Below are 14,933 nucleotides of genomic sequence, written 5' to 3'. Positions count from 1 at the left end.
AGGCCTTGTGGTCGGATCTAGCCATCTTCATGGCACCGCCCCCGAGCATGGTGGAATCTCAAGGTGGACTCATTACCACCGCCGACTTAGGCCCAATCTTGGAGCAACTTCAAGCATTCCCTCCATTGCATCCATGCTCCCGTGTACACCTCCAGTGAAACCCTAGCCCGTGTGTAATTGGGCTTCACACACTTCCCCCCTCCTGATCCACGAAGTCAAGCAGACCTTAATCTGAAAGTTGACCAGCTAACTCAGAGAATGGACGACCAAAATAACTTGATGAGGCAGCTCCTCAACCAAATAAACTTGGCTTAAAACCTTGGCCTTGGACAACCTGGCGAAGAGAGAAGGATGGATGAACGCATCGGTAGGCAGCTCAATGGGTACCAAGCAGGTCGAGCAGGAGTAAGCAAACAAGGAGAGAGACAACAATGTGATCGGCTTTCCGACATGTCACAAGCATCCGCGAGCCACACTCAGAGCAGACGAAGTCTCCCATCCAGATTGAGTTTAAGGAACAACATGGACGAAAGGTTGGGCCCACGACTTGACATCCATGCTCGCTTGGGCCCACAAAGGAGTATCCATTCAAGACTTGGAACATGATGGACACGAGTCCGTGAACAATTGTGTGATAAGTGTAACGATCGACACTCACCAACCCGCCTGCGAACCAATTCGCGACAACAATTCGTGGAGGAATCTTCACAAGCCTAATCCACCAATTTGCCTTATAGGTAGGGCAACCAAGGAAGTCGACCTCTGCAAGTCAACGAGGAAGTCAACCATCCTCACCTGAATCACAGAGGTCGCTAGCGTGATCGGCAAGCCATACACGCAGAAGATGTCGAGAAGCTAATAAATGCCTGACTTCAAAACTTAAAGATTGGCGGAAATTTCGAAATGCTATGCGCAGGGAGGTGGACCAAGTAATTCTATGCCTTTCACAGCCGAAATTGAGCAGGCTGCTCCTCCGAAGTGATTCTCAACTCCTTTGTTCGTGCATTTCAAAGGCGATTTCGATTCCGAGAGCCATCTAAAGCACTTCAAAAGTGTCATGATCCTTTACAAGGCCAACGACGCGCTGATGTGCAAAGTGTTTGCAATGACCTTGCACCTTGCGAGGAGCAGCCCAAGACTGATTCCACACCCTACCATCTGATCGATCAGTAGCTTCAAGGAGCTGGCTTACGTCTTCACTAAAGAATTCACCTCTTACCGTATAATCAAGAAGAACTCTAACCACCTGTACAACCTGCGCAAGAAGTCTGATGAATCCCTTTGAGATTACATCAAGAGATTTAAAGCAGAAAAAGCCAACATTGTAGGATGTGACAACCGAATAGCATCCTCTGCTTTCAAGAAGGGCCTTCTAGCTGAACATGACTTATAGCGCGAGCTGACTATCACTCCTAGCCACACTCTGGCAGAGGTCTTCGCAATTGCAGAATGCTACGCGCTCTGAGATGATGATCGGATCGCCGCGAAGAAGTCTACCAAGCAGGAAGATCAGCCAACCAAACAGACAAAGCCAAGGAAGTGATAGGTTTAACAATAGGAACAAGGAAAAACACAGGTCGTACCCACAAAGGGACGCTACGACAGGAGAGAACTACACCAAGTTCTTCATCCCCATACATCACATTTTAGCCCAAGTAAAGGATAAACCTTGGGTAAGAGGACCGCCACCCTTGAAAGGAGATCCAGACAAGAGGGATATCAGAAAATACTGTGCCTTTCATGGGATGCACGGACACACTATGAACAACTGCTTCGCTTGGAAAGTGCACCTTGAAGAACTCGTGACAGAAGGTCAATGTGCGGAATTCATTGCGAAGCAGGCCATCCAGCAGATTGAGGATTGTGACACCGCCAAGGAGCCACCCCAGAATGTCATAAGGATTAACACAACCCTAGCCGACTCTGAGGAGTCTTGGCTGACCAGCAAAGAAAAGAAGTGGAAGATCAAACAGGCCACTGTGATCTCCCAAATCTCGACCGAACTTCCACTGGCAGAAGACGATCCTGTGATTGGCTCCCGAAAGAAAGACTTGATCGGCCTTGACATGCCATATAACGATGCCCTTGTCATCAGCATTCAAATTGCTCAGGCTATGGTAGACCGAATCTATGCAGACGAAGGTAGTGCAGCCAATATCCTGCAACTAGGGGTCATCCAGCAGATGAGCTTGGAGACGAAGATCAACAAATTAGCTCTATCGCTGACCAGCTTTAATGATACAACAACGGTTACCATAGGCAACATTCATGGTCATTAATGAGACCTCACCTTACAACGGCATTCTGGGCAGACCATGGATCGGCAAGATCAACGCCATCACTTCCTCCACACATCAGAAAATCTGCCACCCAATTCTTAGGAGCGATGTCGGCCAGATCAACAGCGATCAAGCAATGGCGAGGAAATGCTCCGCCCAAGAGCTAAAGAAAAGCAAACAAGTGCAGTTCCTCCCTGTGAGTCAGGCATATCTAAAGGAAGTTGAACAACCGGATCTTGCTCCCTTATAGCAATCAAAGCATCAGGACCAAGCAGAGGAAATTTGCCTATAGGTCTCTCCTGAAGAATGATGGAAACCCGAAGAGGACATCGAGCTAATACCCTTGGATCCTAACTAGCCAGACAGAGAAGCGTAGATCGGTTTGCGCTTAAGCCCAGAAGAGAAGATGAAGATGACCACCTTCCTCCAGAACAGCAAAGACATATTCGCATGGTCGCCATCTGACATGCCCGGCATCAACCCGAACATCATCTGCCATCGGCTCCATGTCAACCCTGCCAACAAGCCTATGGCGCAAAAGAGATGTAACTTCGCTCCCTAGTAGGTTGCGATTATTGAAGCTGAGATCGACAAGCTCCTAGCAGTCGACTTCATTGAAGAGGTTTCCTACTCGGAGTGGCTAGCCAATGTTGTTCTGGTAGTGAAACAAGAAAAGGGCAAATGGAGAGTTTGCGTCGATTACACCAACCCCAACGAAGCATGCCCTAAAGACAACTTCCCATTACCGAGAATCTACCAACTAGTGGATTCCACTTCTGGCAATTAGCTGCTCAACTTCATGGATGCCTACTCCGGCTATAATCAAATCTTGATGCACGAGGATGACTAGGCGAAGACCTCTTTCATCATCGAGAGAAGGACTTACTGCTAAAAGGTCATGCCTTTTGGGCTGAAGAATGACGGAGCAACCTACCAGAGACTCGTGAATAAAATCTTTAAGAAGCAGATCGGTAAGACTATGGAAGTCTACGTGGACGACATGCTAGTTAAAGCCTCAAAACGTGCAGATCACATCAATAACTTTGCCGAGGCATTCAGCCTGCTCCGCTAGTACCGCATGAAGCTGAATCCAAGTAAATGCACGTTTGGTGTATCGTCCGGCCAATTCCTAGGATACCTAGTCACACAACGAGGTATCGAGGCAAACCAATGCCGAATCAAAGCCATTCTCGAGATGAAGTCACCTTCCATAGTGAAGGAAATACAAAGTCTGATGGGCAGAGTAGCGGCCCTCAACTAATTCCTCTTAAGATCTACCGACAAGTGCAGACCATTCTTCAAAGTTTTGAAGAAAGGACAAAAAGACAAGTAGGACGAGGAGTGCGAAGTATATTTTTCCAGAATCTAAAGATTTACCTCACTTCACCTCCTCTGCTTTCAAAGCCAGTTCCTGGTGAAGACTTGTTCTGTACCTGGCAATGTCCAACTCGGTCGTCAGCTCAGCTCTCATATAAGAAGAACTAAGGGCCCAACATCCGGTATTCTACATGTCAAAAGCTCTCCTTGATGCAGAGACTTGCTATTCGAAATTGGAAAAGCTCATTTGAGCCCTTGTAGTCTCCGCGAGAAAGCTGCGACCCTACTACCAAACTCACCGAGTCATCGTCATTATTGACTTTCCTTTGATGACATGTTTACTAATCCGTAATTGAATTAGGAGGAATTGAATTGAGGAGGAGTTGGATTGAGGAGAATTAGATTTTCGAATTCCTAATGAAGTTGTTTACTAAACCATATGGATTGAGGGGAGTTAGATTCCAAATTCCTATTAAAGTTGTTTACTAAACCATGTGGAATTGGGGTAGGAGTGGTATTAATTACTAAAATGTCCTCATTTTTGGGTTAAAGTAGCTGGCATATTTGGAATTTTGAAAATTGTGTGAGGATATAATGGGTAAAAAAGATGAATTCTTAATGGGTGAATTCTCCACGAATTAGAATACTACATCCCATTCCGGAATTGAATTCCTCTAAAATCAGGAATTCAATTCCTAATTTTGTATGGGCCCCGCTTACTTTTTAATTCCTTGATGTGAAGTAAACGAAGGAATTCTCCAAAGGCGGAATTCAATTCCTGATGAGAATTCCAATTCCTGATTAGTAAACACACCATGAAATCAATCCTCCACAGTTCTGACGCTTCTCAGCGACTCATAGAGTAGGCTAGAGAGCTAAGCCAGTATGACCTCCTCTATCGGCCAAAAACTATAATAAAAGCCCATGCTTTAGCAGACTTTCGTTGCAGAATTCACCCCATCAACCGAAGAAGAGAAGTTGGACATCAAAAAGAAGGGAAGTTCGAAAGCAGACGGGGCCTTCGTTGAACCTGGCCAACCTAGAGACATGTGGCAGTTGCGCGTAGACGAAGCATCGAACCAAAAAGGTGTTGGAGCAAGTGTCGTCATCATCACCCCGGATGGAACCCTGTTAGAGCAAGCTATCACGCTTGGCTTCCCGACCTCGAATAACGAGGCAGAATACTAGGCATTGCTCGTTGGCCTGCGCTTGGCAAAGGAGCTCGCAATCAAGAAGCTAGCCATCTACTCAGATTCACAGTTGATCACGAATCAAGCCTCAAGTGTATGCATAGTGAAGCACCCAAGGATGATCATGTACCTTGACAAAGTCCAAGAGCTATTGAAGGCGTTTCCTACCTTCACCATCCAACAAGTGCCCCAGGCAGAGAACATGCATGCAGATGCACTAGCAAGCCTAGGGTCAGCATTGGATACCCAATTCAGACGCTTCATCTCGGTCGAGCACCTTGATCGACTAAGCATTGAAGAAATAGAGTCGATCAACACAATGTTGATTGACGAGGACCCCAGCCGGCAAGATCCCACCATCGACTACTTGATGAATGAAAATCTACCAATTGACAAGTCCGAAGCTAGAAAGGTCCAGCAGAAGGCTGCGAGATACTACATGCATGACAACAAGCTCATCCACAGATCATACTCTAGCCCTCATCTCACCTGCATAAAGTTCCCTCAAACACTTCAAGACGACAAGTGTGGCAATCACTCTGGGGGCAGGTCACTCGCCCTGAAGGCTTTAAACGTAGGCTACTTCTGGCCTACCATGCCTCACGACTCCACCAAATATGTCAAAAAATGTGATCGCTGCTAGCGATACAAGCTGATCCCTAACTTGCCTGCCGAAGTCTACCATCCGCAAAATAGTCCATAGCCATTCATGCAATAGGCCATTGACCTAGTAGGTCCCTTGCCAAGAAAGACATGATGATCGTCGCCACCGACTACCTAAATGGATCGAGGCCGAATCTCTATCCTCTACCAAAGAAGCTGACGTGGAGCGATTTATTTATAGAAACATCATCTGCTGGTTTGGTTGCCCACAATCGCTAGTTACCGACAATAGCTCGCAATTCATTGGCAAGCAGATCATCGCCTTCTTCGCAAAATACAAGATCAAGCAACACTTATCTGCCCCGAGATATCCTTAGGGCAACGGCCAGGCCGAGGCATCTAACAAAATAATACTAGATTGTCTAAAGAATAGATTAGAAAGCACCAAGGGGAAATGGGTAGATGAGCTTCCTGGAGTACTATAAGCTTGTCGTACCACAAAACAAAGATCGACCGGCGAAACCCCATTCTCCCTCGCCTATAGGACAGAAGCGATCATTCATCTCCACATCAATGTGCCCTCCATTAGCCTTGAGGAGGGCAGTGTTGATTAGAACACTGAGCAGATGAAGCTCAACCTTGACTTAATTGAAGGCAAGCGTGAGAAAGTCATTGTCCGAGTCGACTCTTATGAGTAATGGTTGAACTCTTACTACGGCAAAGAGCCAAGATGAGACAGACCTTGTGCTAAGAAAGACCTTCATCACTGCATAGACACAATGGTCCAAAGCATGAAACCCAGTTGAGAAGGCCCTTACGTGATCAGTAGGTCCAGGGGCAGAGGAAGCTATACACTTGACACCATGGAAGGAAATGAGATTTCACGACAATGAAATGCCTGCCACATCCAAAGATATTATCCATGACGCTTCCTCTTACCCACTCAGTCCCCAGCAAATGACTGAGCCATGCACATATCTGAAGAAGAGAAGCAACTACTGCAAATTCCCGAATGTGCCACAACAAAATACAGTTGCCCATAAGGAGTGTCCTAAGGAAAACACAGGGCGATGACTAGAAGCCTCCTACAGTAGAAGCAGCCCGTAAAGAAGCGTCCTCAGGGAGACGCAGGGTTCGCCAAAAATTTCCTAAAGGAGGTCTCCATGCTTCGTAAGGGAGGTATCCAGCTTCCTATTCGTTTCCTAAGGAAGGTAGGATAGTCATACAGTTGCCCATAAAGAGCGTCCTAAGGGAGATGGGCGGCGACTATAAGCGTATTTCAGGAGACGCAGCCTGTAAAGAAGTGTCATTCGGGAGACGCAGCCCACAAAGAAGCGTCTTAAGGGAGACACATGGTACGCCAGGAATTTCCCAAAATGAGGTCTCCATGCTTCCTAAATGAGGTATCCAGATTCCTATCTATTTTATAAGGAGGGCAGGATAGTCATACCGTTGCCCATAAAGAGCGTCCTAAGTGAGACGCAGGGCGACGACTAGAAGCATCATTTGGGAGACGCAGCCCGCAAAGAAGAGTCCTAAGGGAGACGCAGGGTGCGTTAGGAATTTTCCAAATGACGTCTCCATAAATCCTAACAGAGGTATCCAAGTTCTTATCCGTTTCCTAAAGGGGGCAGGATAGTCATACAGCTGCCCATAAGCAGCGTCCTTCAGGAGACGTAGGGCGATGACCAAAACATCTTAAGATATATGCACAACATGCTCGGAGTCCCTCAAGGGGACCTTTGACAGGATCTTAACCAAATTCCGCTTTGGAATTCGATCGAACCCTGTGCGTGTCCGACACTTGGCGAATGTCTGGCACAATTGACCAAATTGCCCTTCTAATTAAAATTTTAACCTTGACTCCTGCCGAAAATTCGGCAGAATCTCCCCTGTAATTTGCTCAATCCCAAAATTTTCACCTGTCAGAACGAGCAAAATATCCATACAACCAACTGCCAGCACTTCAGTATACATGCCAAAAGTTCCAATCTCACTCTAGGGCAATATATCAGAGCAATCCTAATAGTTTACAGAGAAGTGAAACTTTTTACAAACCAACACTTCTGTAACAAGGAGGCGCGGAAGGTAAGATGGCCCGGTGGTGGATTTCCTGTGCACGCTACAGCCTGGGGGTGCAAAACATTTGAAAATGTGAGTGGACAAAAATAAAGGTTCATAAAATATCCTAAGAATATACTAACCCCCATTGTAAAAAAATAGTTAAGTAAAACTGAATATGTACGCTGCATTTGAAGCATACTAAACTCACGGCATTCACATGCTGAAATCAAGGTATTTATATAGTTATATAAATATATACAATCGTATTCAAGAGCAATAAAATTTGCATAAAAGCACTGAAATCCAAACTTGCATAAAAACACTGTAATCAAATTTGCATAAAAACAATATACTTAAACCTTGCATAAAAGCACTGCAATCAATTAAAACTACCACTCGGGTATACCCATGTAATTCCGTCAATTCCCCTGGCAGGTCTCGGTGACACAAAGTCTATCCGAGCGGCAAACTGGTAGGATTCAGGGGACTATAGTCAACTTGATCCGCTGGCAGGTCTCGATGACACAAAGTCGACTCGAGCCGCTCTGGCAGGATTCAGGGGACCGTAGTCAGCTTGATCCACAATCCTGGCAGGTCTTGGTAACACCAAGTCACTCCGAGCCGCAAATCCTGGCAGGTCTCGGGACACCAAGTCAATCCGAGCCGCAAATATTGGCAGGTCTCGGTGACACCAAGTCAATCCGAGCCGTAAATCCTGGCAGGTCTCGGGACACCAAGTCAATCCGAGCCGCAAATCCTGGCAGGTCTCGGTGACACCAAGTCAATCCGAGCCGCAAATCCTGGCACCCACGGTCCGGACGATCCCGAAACTCGTGAGGCAAATGTCAAGTGCACTGACAAAACTGAGGGTAAACTGGATGTCGGTAGACATCGGCATAACTGAGGGTAATAACCATAGATGGTTACTCACGGTTGTTTAAAATATATATAACATTTCTGGAAAATCTGCTGAAGAACTGAATTTTTATTAAATCAAGAACTCTGAGAAAATATAATATATATACTCCTGAAAAATATGATAAATAACTGACTTTTGTTAAATCGGGAACTATGCTGCTATTTTATCTGATGTAAATCTCAAACTCTGCTTTTTGTAACTCTTTAGCATATCGACTAAGCAGCATATAAATAAGATATGTAACTTCACAAAGCATACTAGGAAAAATCACAATTCATAAACCTTGTTCAAGATCAAATAATAAAACTCATTATATAAACTCATTTATATAAAATCATTTATGAAAGAAAGTCCACTCACTCCTAGTCCGAGCTAGCTAGACCTCCTGAAGGTCTCTCCTGCGGGCCTGCCTGGTCCCGGGTGCCTGGGTAAACCATCATGAATATTTAATTAATAAAATTGCTTGGTATAAATTTTTAAGTAAAACTCTGACCCCCAACTTCTAGAAGTGTGTGCACTAACTTTAAAGTCATGTTTCTGCCCACTTAGGCATTTCAGATGTTTAAAAATCGTCTGAAAGGACTCAAGACTTCACTAAGCGATAAACTTTCATATTGGTCGATACGAAACCCCGTGGGGTCCACGACCTCCAATGACCAAACTGAAAGTTCCTTTAAGTTCCTCACATTTAAAGAACCATATCCTGCAAGTTTGGTCTGAAACTGACGATCGGATTGATCACGATCGTGAAATTTTAAAATTTCCAAACCCTAGCCCCAGGGTTCGCAATTTCGGAGTATCTGGGACTCCGATTCACAATCCGTCGAATCCTACACGATTCTGAAATTATTTGGAACAACATATCCGAAATTGAGCGCGATCCAACGGTTTAACAATACTGAACCCGGAAGTCACATAATATGGAAAATCCGTTCGGGGCTCAAACGGTATCCAAATTGAGATCCGCGAAATCCTACGCGCTCGTGACAACATATCGCAACAAGACACAGTGCTACTGCACTACCCTCACCCACGCGCTGCAGCACGGCCGGCAGCGACGGATGTCTAAAGCGATTACGCCTCGCCAGAAAAACTTCAAACCACGGCTCCAAACTCCTACCCGAGGTAAAACACCATATTTGGAGCCACTTTTGTTCTTGAACCTACCCCAAAAAGTGGCCAGAAGTGGCCAAAAACAGAGGCCGAAAATCGACTGAAACTTCAAGCTCAAAAATCCAATAGCTACACTACGAATCGATCGAATCCTACCCAGCAGGCAGCTAGAACAGCTCGAGAGGTTCAAGATCCATACCTGGGTTGACGGAAATGGTGGCCGGAGGAGGGAGATCGACGGCGTTGAAGTTTCGATGACCTCCCGGCGATTTTCTGCACTTTCCGGCCAGCACAGGCCGCGTCGCCGGCGGGGAACGATCGGGGAAGGAAGAGGACGTCGTCCTGGTCGTTTTGGTACCGGCCCCGTCCACAGCCGTGGTCGGTGGCTGGAGATACGAAGGAGAGAAGGGACGGACGCGGGAGAGGGAGGGAGGTCAGCGCGAGGAGAGAGAAGGCTGAGCTGGTTTTTATAAATCCAACTTTGAAATATTTACGGTTGTGCCACTGAGACTCTTTTGACCATAACTCTCTCGCTACAACTCCAATTCAGGCCCACTACGTATCTATGAACTCATTTCACCGTGCTCTACGCAACTGTGTAAGTGGAATTATCAAATTCCTTCTCGATCAAAAAGTCACCTTTTTCTTAATAAAATATTCCGAGGGCAAAATTGTCTTTTCGCAAAATAAAATATTCCTTAATTGTGAATTTTAGGTTTGGGTTATTACAACCTTGGCACTTGTCAAGTTCCTATAAGAAAGCATCTTACGGAGATGCAGAACATGCCAGGAGTCCCTCAAGGGAGACTTTGGCACTCATTAATTTTCTAAGGGAAAACATCCTACGGGATATGCAGAATATGCCAGGAGTCCCTCAAAGGGGAATTTGACACTTAAAAATTTCCTAAGGAAGACACACAATCAAGATACTGGCTACTCAAGCAGTTCACAAGTCAATACGCAAATTGAAGTTGAAAAAATGATTGAAATTTTCGTAGTAAGCTGACCAACCGGCCAAGTTCAACAAATAGAATATGGTAAGATAAGACCAATTATTCTACTTAAGAAAGCAGACTACAAAATCTGAAAAAAAATATAAATGAGTCTTCATCTACTCCGAGACGCCAACAGGAGATCCCTGATCTACAGCCTCTTCGGCGTTTACCTGATCAGCCACGTTCTCAACAACTCCACCTGCTGATCTGCAATGTCTGCCACTACCTCATCTGCTGCATCCTCCTCTGCTTCATGCTCTTCAGCTACTCTCTTCGACCGCCTGCTCTTCAGCTCCTTCAATGTTCACAGTATTAACCTGCTCACTTTGCATAGGGAGCAAGTCAGAACAGAGCATCTCGATGTCTCCATCTCCAATGGCATAGAAGGGATCATTTCCATTTGAGCAGTCCAAGTAACTCAGCTTGTACGCATTCATGGTAGCTTCGAACTTAGACTTTTTAGCAAACTTGTTGTAGGTGCCAAATTTAGCCAGAAGCTTGTCATAACTAAAGAAGACGTTAGCATTCTTGCACTTAAGATGGAAGTAGGCATCTTTTCGATGAACCAAGTCGTTAGTAGCAGAAGAGAGGGCAACAATAGACGAGTTTCGGATATTTTTAGAATCAAGAACTACTCCCTTTTTGAAGCAGATGAAATGTTTCTTCTCTTTGTTTTTCCAAGGAAAGACTTGAGACTATCCCAAAATCACCAGCCTGATGAATATGATCAACCAGCTTGAAGCAAGCAGACAGGCTTAATAGGAGATTCATCTTTAGTAGGCCAGACACATACTCCACGCTTGACTGCTCGTGACCCAACAACTAGATTGCGATAGTTGGGCGAATGAGCACACCTCCCAGTTCGATCTTCATCCCTTAACTGGTCCAAAAGACTCTTTACTTTGGAGAGGAGTACTAGCATCTTTTTGCCTCTCAACAGGTGAACTAGTCACGAGTGGACCACTTCCTGGATCAGATCACGGCTTCCAAGCTTGTCAACATGAGGCTTGAGTGGGATGTTCTGAGTGTTTCGCATACCACCAACCTTCTTGTTGTTTGCCCCAACAAAGGTGCTGAACCTTAGCAGATGAAGGGGGAGCAGCTCCTACTTATGTCTTCTCAGCAAAATGGAGCCTTGGTTTCTTCCTCAACAGAGATACATCATTCGCCCGCAAAGCCGTAACACAATTTCTTGAAGATTGGACATCAACCTTCCTCTGCAGGCAGATCATCAATGTCTAGAACGTTCTGCTTCCATCTCTCAACATCCTGGGTAGGGGCAGACCATCAACCTCCTCCCGATACTCGCTCAATTGACGTGGCTCGCAACGCATGAGGCCCAGCATGCTCCAGCCTAGACCTGCGACTATAGGCAACAGTTGGTCCACCTGCGCGCACCTGCTCCACCACAACTAGACGGGCTTCCCCCAATTAGCCATTGCTGCAAAAAAGAAGAAAATACGAAGAAAAAGAAATATACGTGCTCGACTTACCTTGGGATGCACGGCGACTCCTCTCTTCGACAGGTAGTACAAATTCTCCAAGATCTCTCTCAAGCTAGAAAGTAGAGAAGTTAAGTTTGCGATATGAAGAAGAGTGAAGAGAAGCCTTGCATTTACACAGGTTAGGCATCTTAGGTCAAGAAGGAATCGTAAGCCCATTTCTACTAGGAACCCAACTCCAAGAAAAGTCTCAAGCCCATTCCAACTGGCTGTTCAGAAAATTAGCAAGTCAGAAACCTCATTCAAGCAGGAGCCCAAAACCAAGAAGGAAGCCCAGTTCTAGCTGGACAGCCCAATAGTTAATTTACACCTTCTCCATGCCACCACGCGCCAAGCAGAAGCTGGGGGACATTTGTGGTAACCAAATTAAATCAAAACCCTATGTCAAATATTTCCTTCTGTTTGGGGATTATTTGACCTAATTTAGAGTTACCCAATTTAATTGGGAGTTACCTAATTTAATTGAGATTGATTTGATTCATACCTTAATTAGGGATCTGATTTAAATCAAATAAATCAAATCCCTAATTAAGCCAATCTCGCCAAATCAGGGAGGAATAATTCATTTCCATCTGTGAAATTATTCATCTGAAACCTTAGCCTCCGAGGCCCCTATAAATAGATGGCTGCACACAAGGGTTCAGGTACGTCTAAATTCCTACTGAAACTCTGCATAATTTCCCCCTCACAAACCCTAGTGCCCACACACTCTCTCCCTCTTACACAAGGCTCCGGCCACCCCTCACGGCTCCAGCCACCCGGTTTACACCTTACATATACATCTTCGTACCCAATTTAGCTATTGTTTTCTCTACGAATCAATTGAACTAACTTAGGCATTGGAGGGCCTTTGACCAACACCCCCTAGGTGTGGTCCTCTTATTTGGATATATTTTGTAGGGAGAAAGAGGCGGTGAAGAATAAAGGGGAATCGTTCAATTGAATATTCTCGTGGGAAGAAATCGCTCCCACGGAAACCAACCAAGAAGGAAGAAAGAAATCTTCAATCATAGACATTGATCTCTAAGATGCACAATTGAAAGAACATTTGTTGATTGGAAAAATTGATGGAGAATGGTACGTCAAATTCACAATTTTCCTTCAGAAAAAAAAGTACAAGTTGTTGTCGCTTCAATTGTAACGACTCAGTCCTAAATAAATTAGTAAATATTAATTTATTCAGAGAAAAGACCATTTTTGCTCCTAAAATATTTTATTAGATTTAATGTTAGGAAGGAATTTGGGAATTTCGACTGTACCATTGCGTAGAGTACGGCGAGATGAGTCCGTAGACACAAAGTGGGGCCAAATCGGAGTTGTAACGAAAAAGATATGATCAAAATACCCTCAGTGGCACAATCGTAAATATTACGAAAAGGGTTTGATAAAATCTGGTCTCTCTCTCTCTCTCTCTCTCTCTCTCTCCCAATCGCGCCCCTCCCCCTTCATTGCGCACAGCCGCCACCGCCACAGCTCACGGCTGGCCACGGGACTAGACCGAATCGCTCCGCCACTTATCCCCCTTTCTTTCCCGACCAGCCCCGCCTCTGGAACTGCTGGATTCAGTCGGAAAGAGCTCAGAATCGTGCCGATTTTGACAGAAACTTCACGACGTCAATCTCTCTCCTCCGGCCGCCATTTTTGGCGATTAAGGTGTGGATTTCCACCTATTTTTCATGCTTTAGCTGATTGTTGGGTAGGATTTCATTGATATTGAGTGTTGGTAGCTTGATTTTCGAATTGGATTTTGGCCAGTTTTGGGATAGCGATTCCGGCCACTTCCAGTCACTATTTGGGGTCGGTCCAAGAATAAAAGTGTTCCAATTAGGGTGTTTTACCTAGGATAGGAGCCTTGAGTCATGATTTTGAGTTTTTCCGGCGAAAGGTTATTGCTTTGGACACCCACGCGCTGCCGGCCCTTATGGCGGTGTGTGGGCACTGTAGAAAAGGGGCATTGTGTCTCGAGGTGATCTCCTGGTCCTCACGAGCCCATAGGTGTGCTCAAATGTCAATTTGGATCACATGCAATGACGGATGTAGAGTTCCAACCATATGATGATGATTAAGAGCTACTTCCCCCAACAGATAAGGGAGGGACTAGTACGGAAGAGACTATTGTAGAAGAAAATGTAACTCGTGCACGAGAAATGGATGACAAATGTGAGAAAATTGTAAATCTTCTTATGTCTACTTGATATTTATTTTTTTAAAGAAACATTTGGTATTATTTGAAGCTATATATTTTCAATTTTCGGTTAAGAATGCCCAAGATTTAATATTATGTGATTGGTTATCAATTTTAAAATGTTTGATTATGAAAAACTGGAAAAAAAAAATACAGCAAAATAAATACCACTTTTTTCTTTAGGAAGCCAAGTGCTACGAATAATATCAAAATCATTTTTTCATAGTATAAAAGCACTTCTATGTTGGTAGCCAAACAATAAACTAATCTTGTGTAAAAGCACTACTAACTAACATAAAGTGATTATGCTAAAATCACGAAAATGAGCCCAAAGTGATTACGGTTTTCGACTGAAATGGTCCTCCAACTATTGCTCCAGTATCATTTTGGTCCACTAACTAAATTTATCATTTCAATCATCTTCCAACTCTTCACTTGGTATCAAAATGGTCCTCCCATCCAATTTGACGTTAAATTGAATCACGTGGATGACACATGCTCAAATTTTAAGGATAAATTGGACCTTTTGCCTTAAAAAAAAAAATATAAAAGTACAATTTAAAAATATTATAAACTTAAAACAAAAGTTTAAAAAAAAAAAAATAGAAATTTTAAAAGTAGTATCACAGCCCCTCACCCTTCATCTCATCACGACCCCATCTCAACTAAGCCCCACATTTCCCAACCCCCTCGATCTCTTGCACAAAGGAACAACTTCAAGCCCATAGGAGCCTAGAAAATCAAGCCAATCTGATTCAAATATAAG

The 14,933-nt window shown here is 44.5% G+C and overlaps 1 protein-coding gene across 1 annotated transcript; it reads left to right on the top strand.

Annotated features, from left to right (window-relative positions):
• LOC109949630 lies at nt 1,467-2,279 on the top strand. Its single transcript, XM_020565713.1, has one exon. It carries the CDS (start codon nt 1,467-1,469, stop codon nt 2,277-2,279), a length of 813 nt encoding a protein of 270 aa, XP_020421302.1.

Source organism: Prunus persica, chromosome G6 (assembly GCF_000346465.2).
Source record: "Prunus persica cultivar Lovell chromosome G6, Prunus_persica_NCBIv2, whole genome shotgun sequence".
NCBI classification, from domain to species: Eukaryota; Viridiplantae; Streptophyta; class Magnoliopsida; order Rosales; family Rosaceae; genus Prunus; species Prunus persica.
The sequence above is the reverse complement of the archived record's forward strand: the minus strand, read 5'-3'. Positions and strand labels throughout refer to the sequence as shown.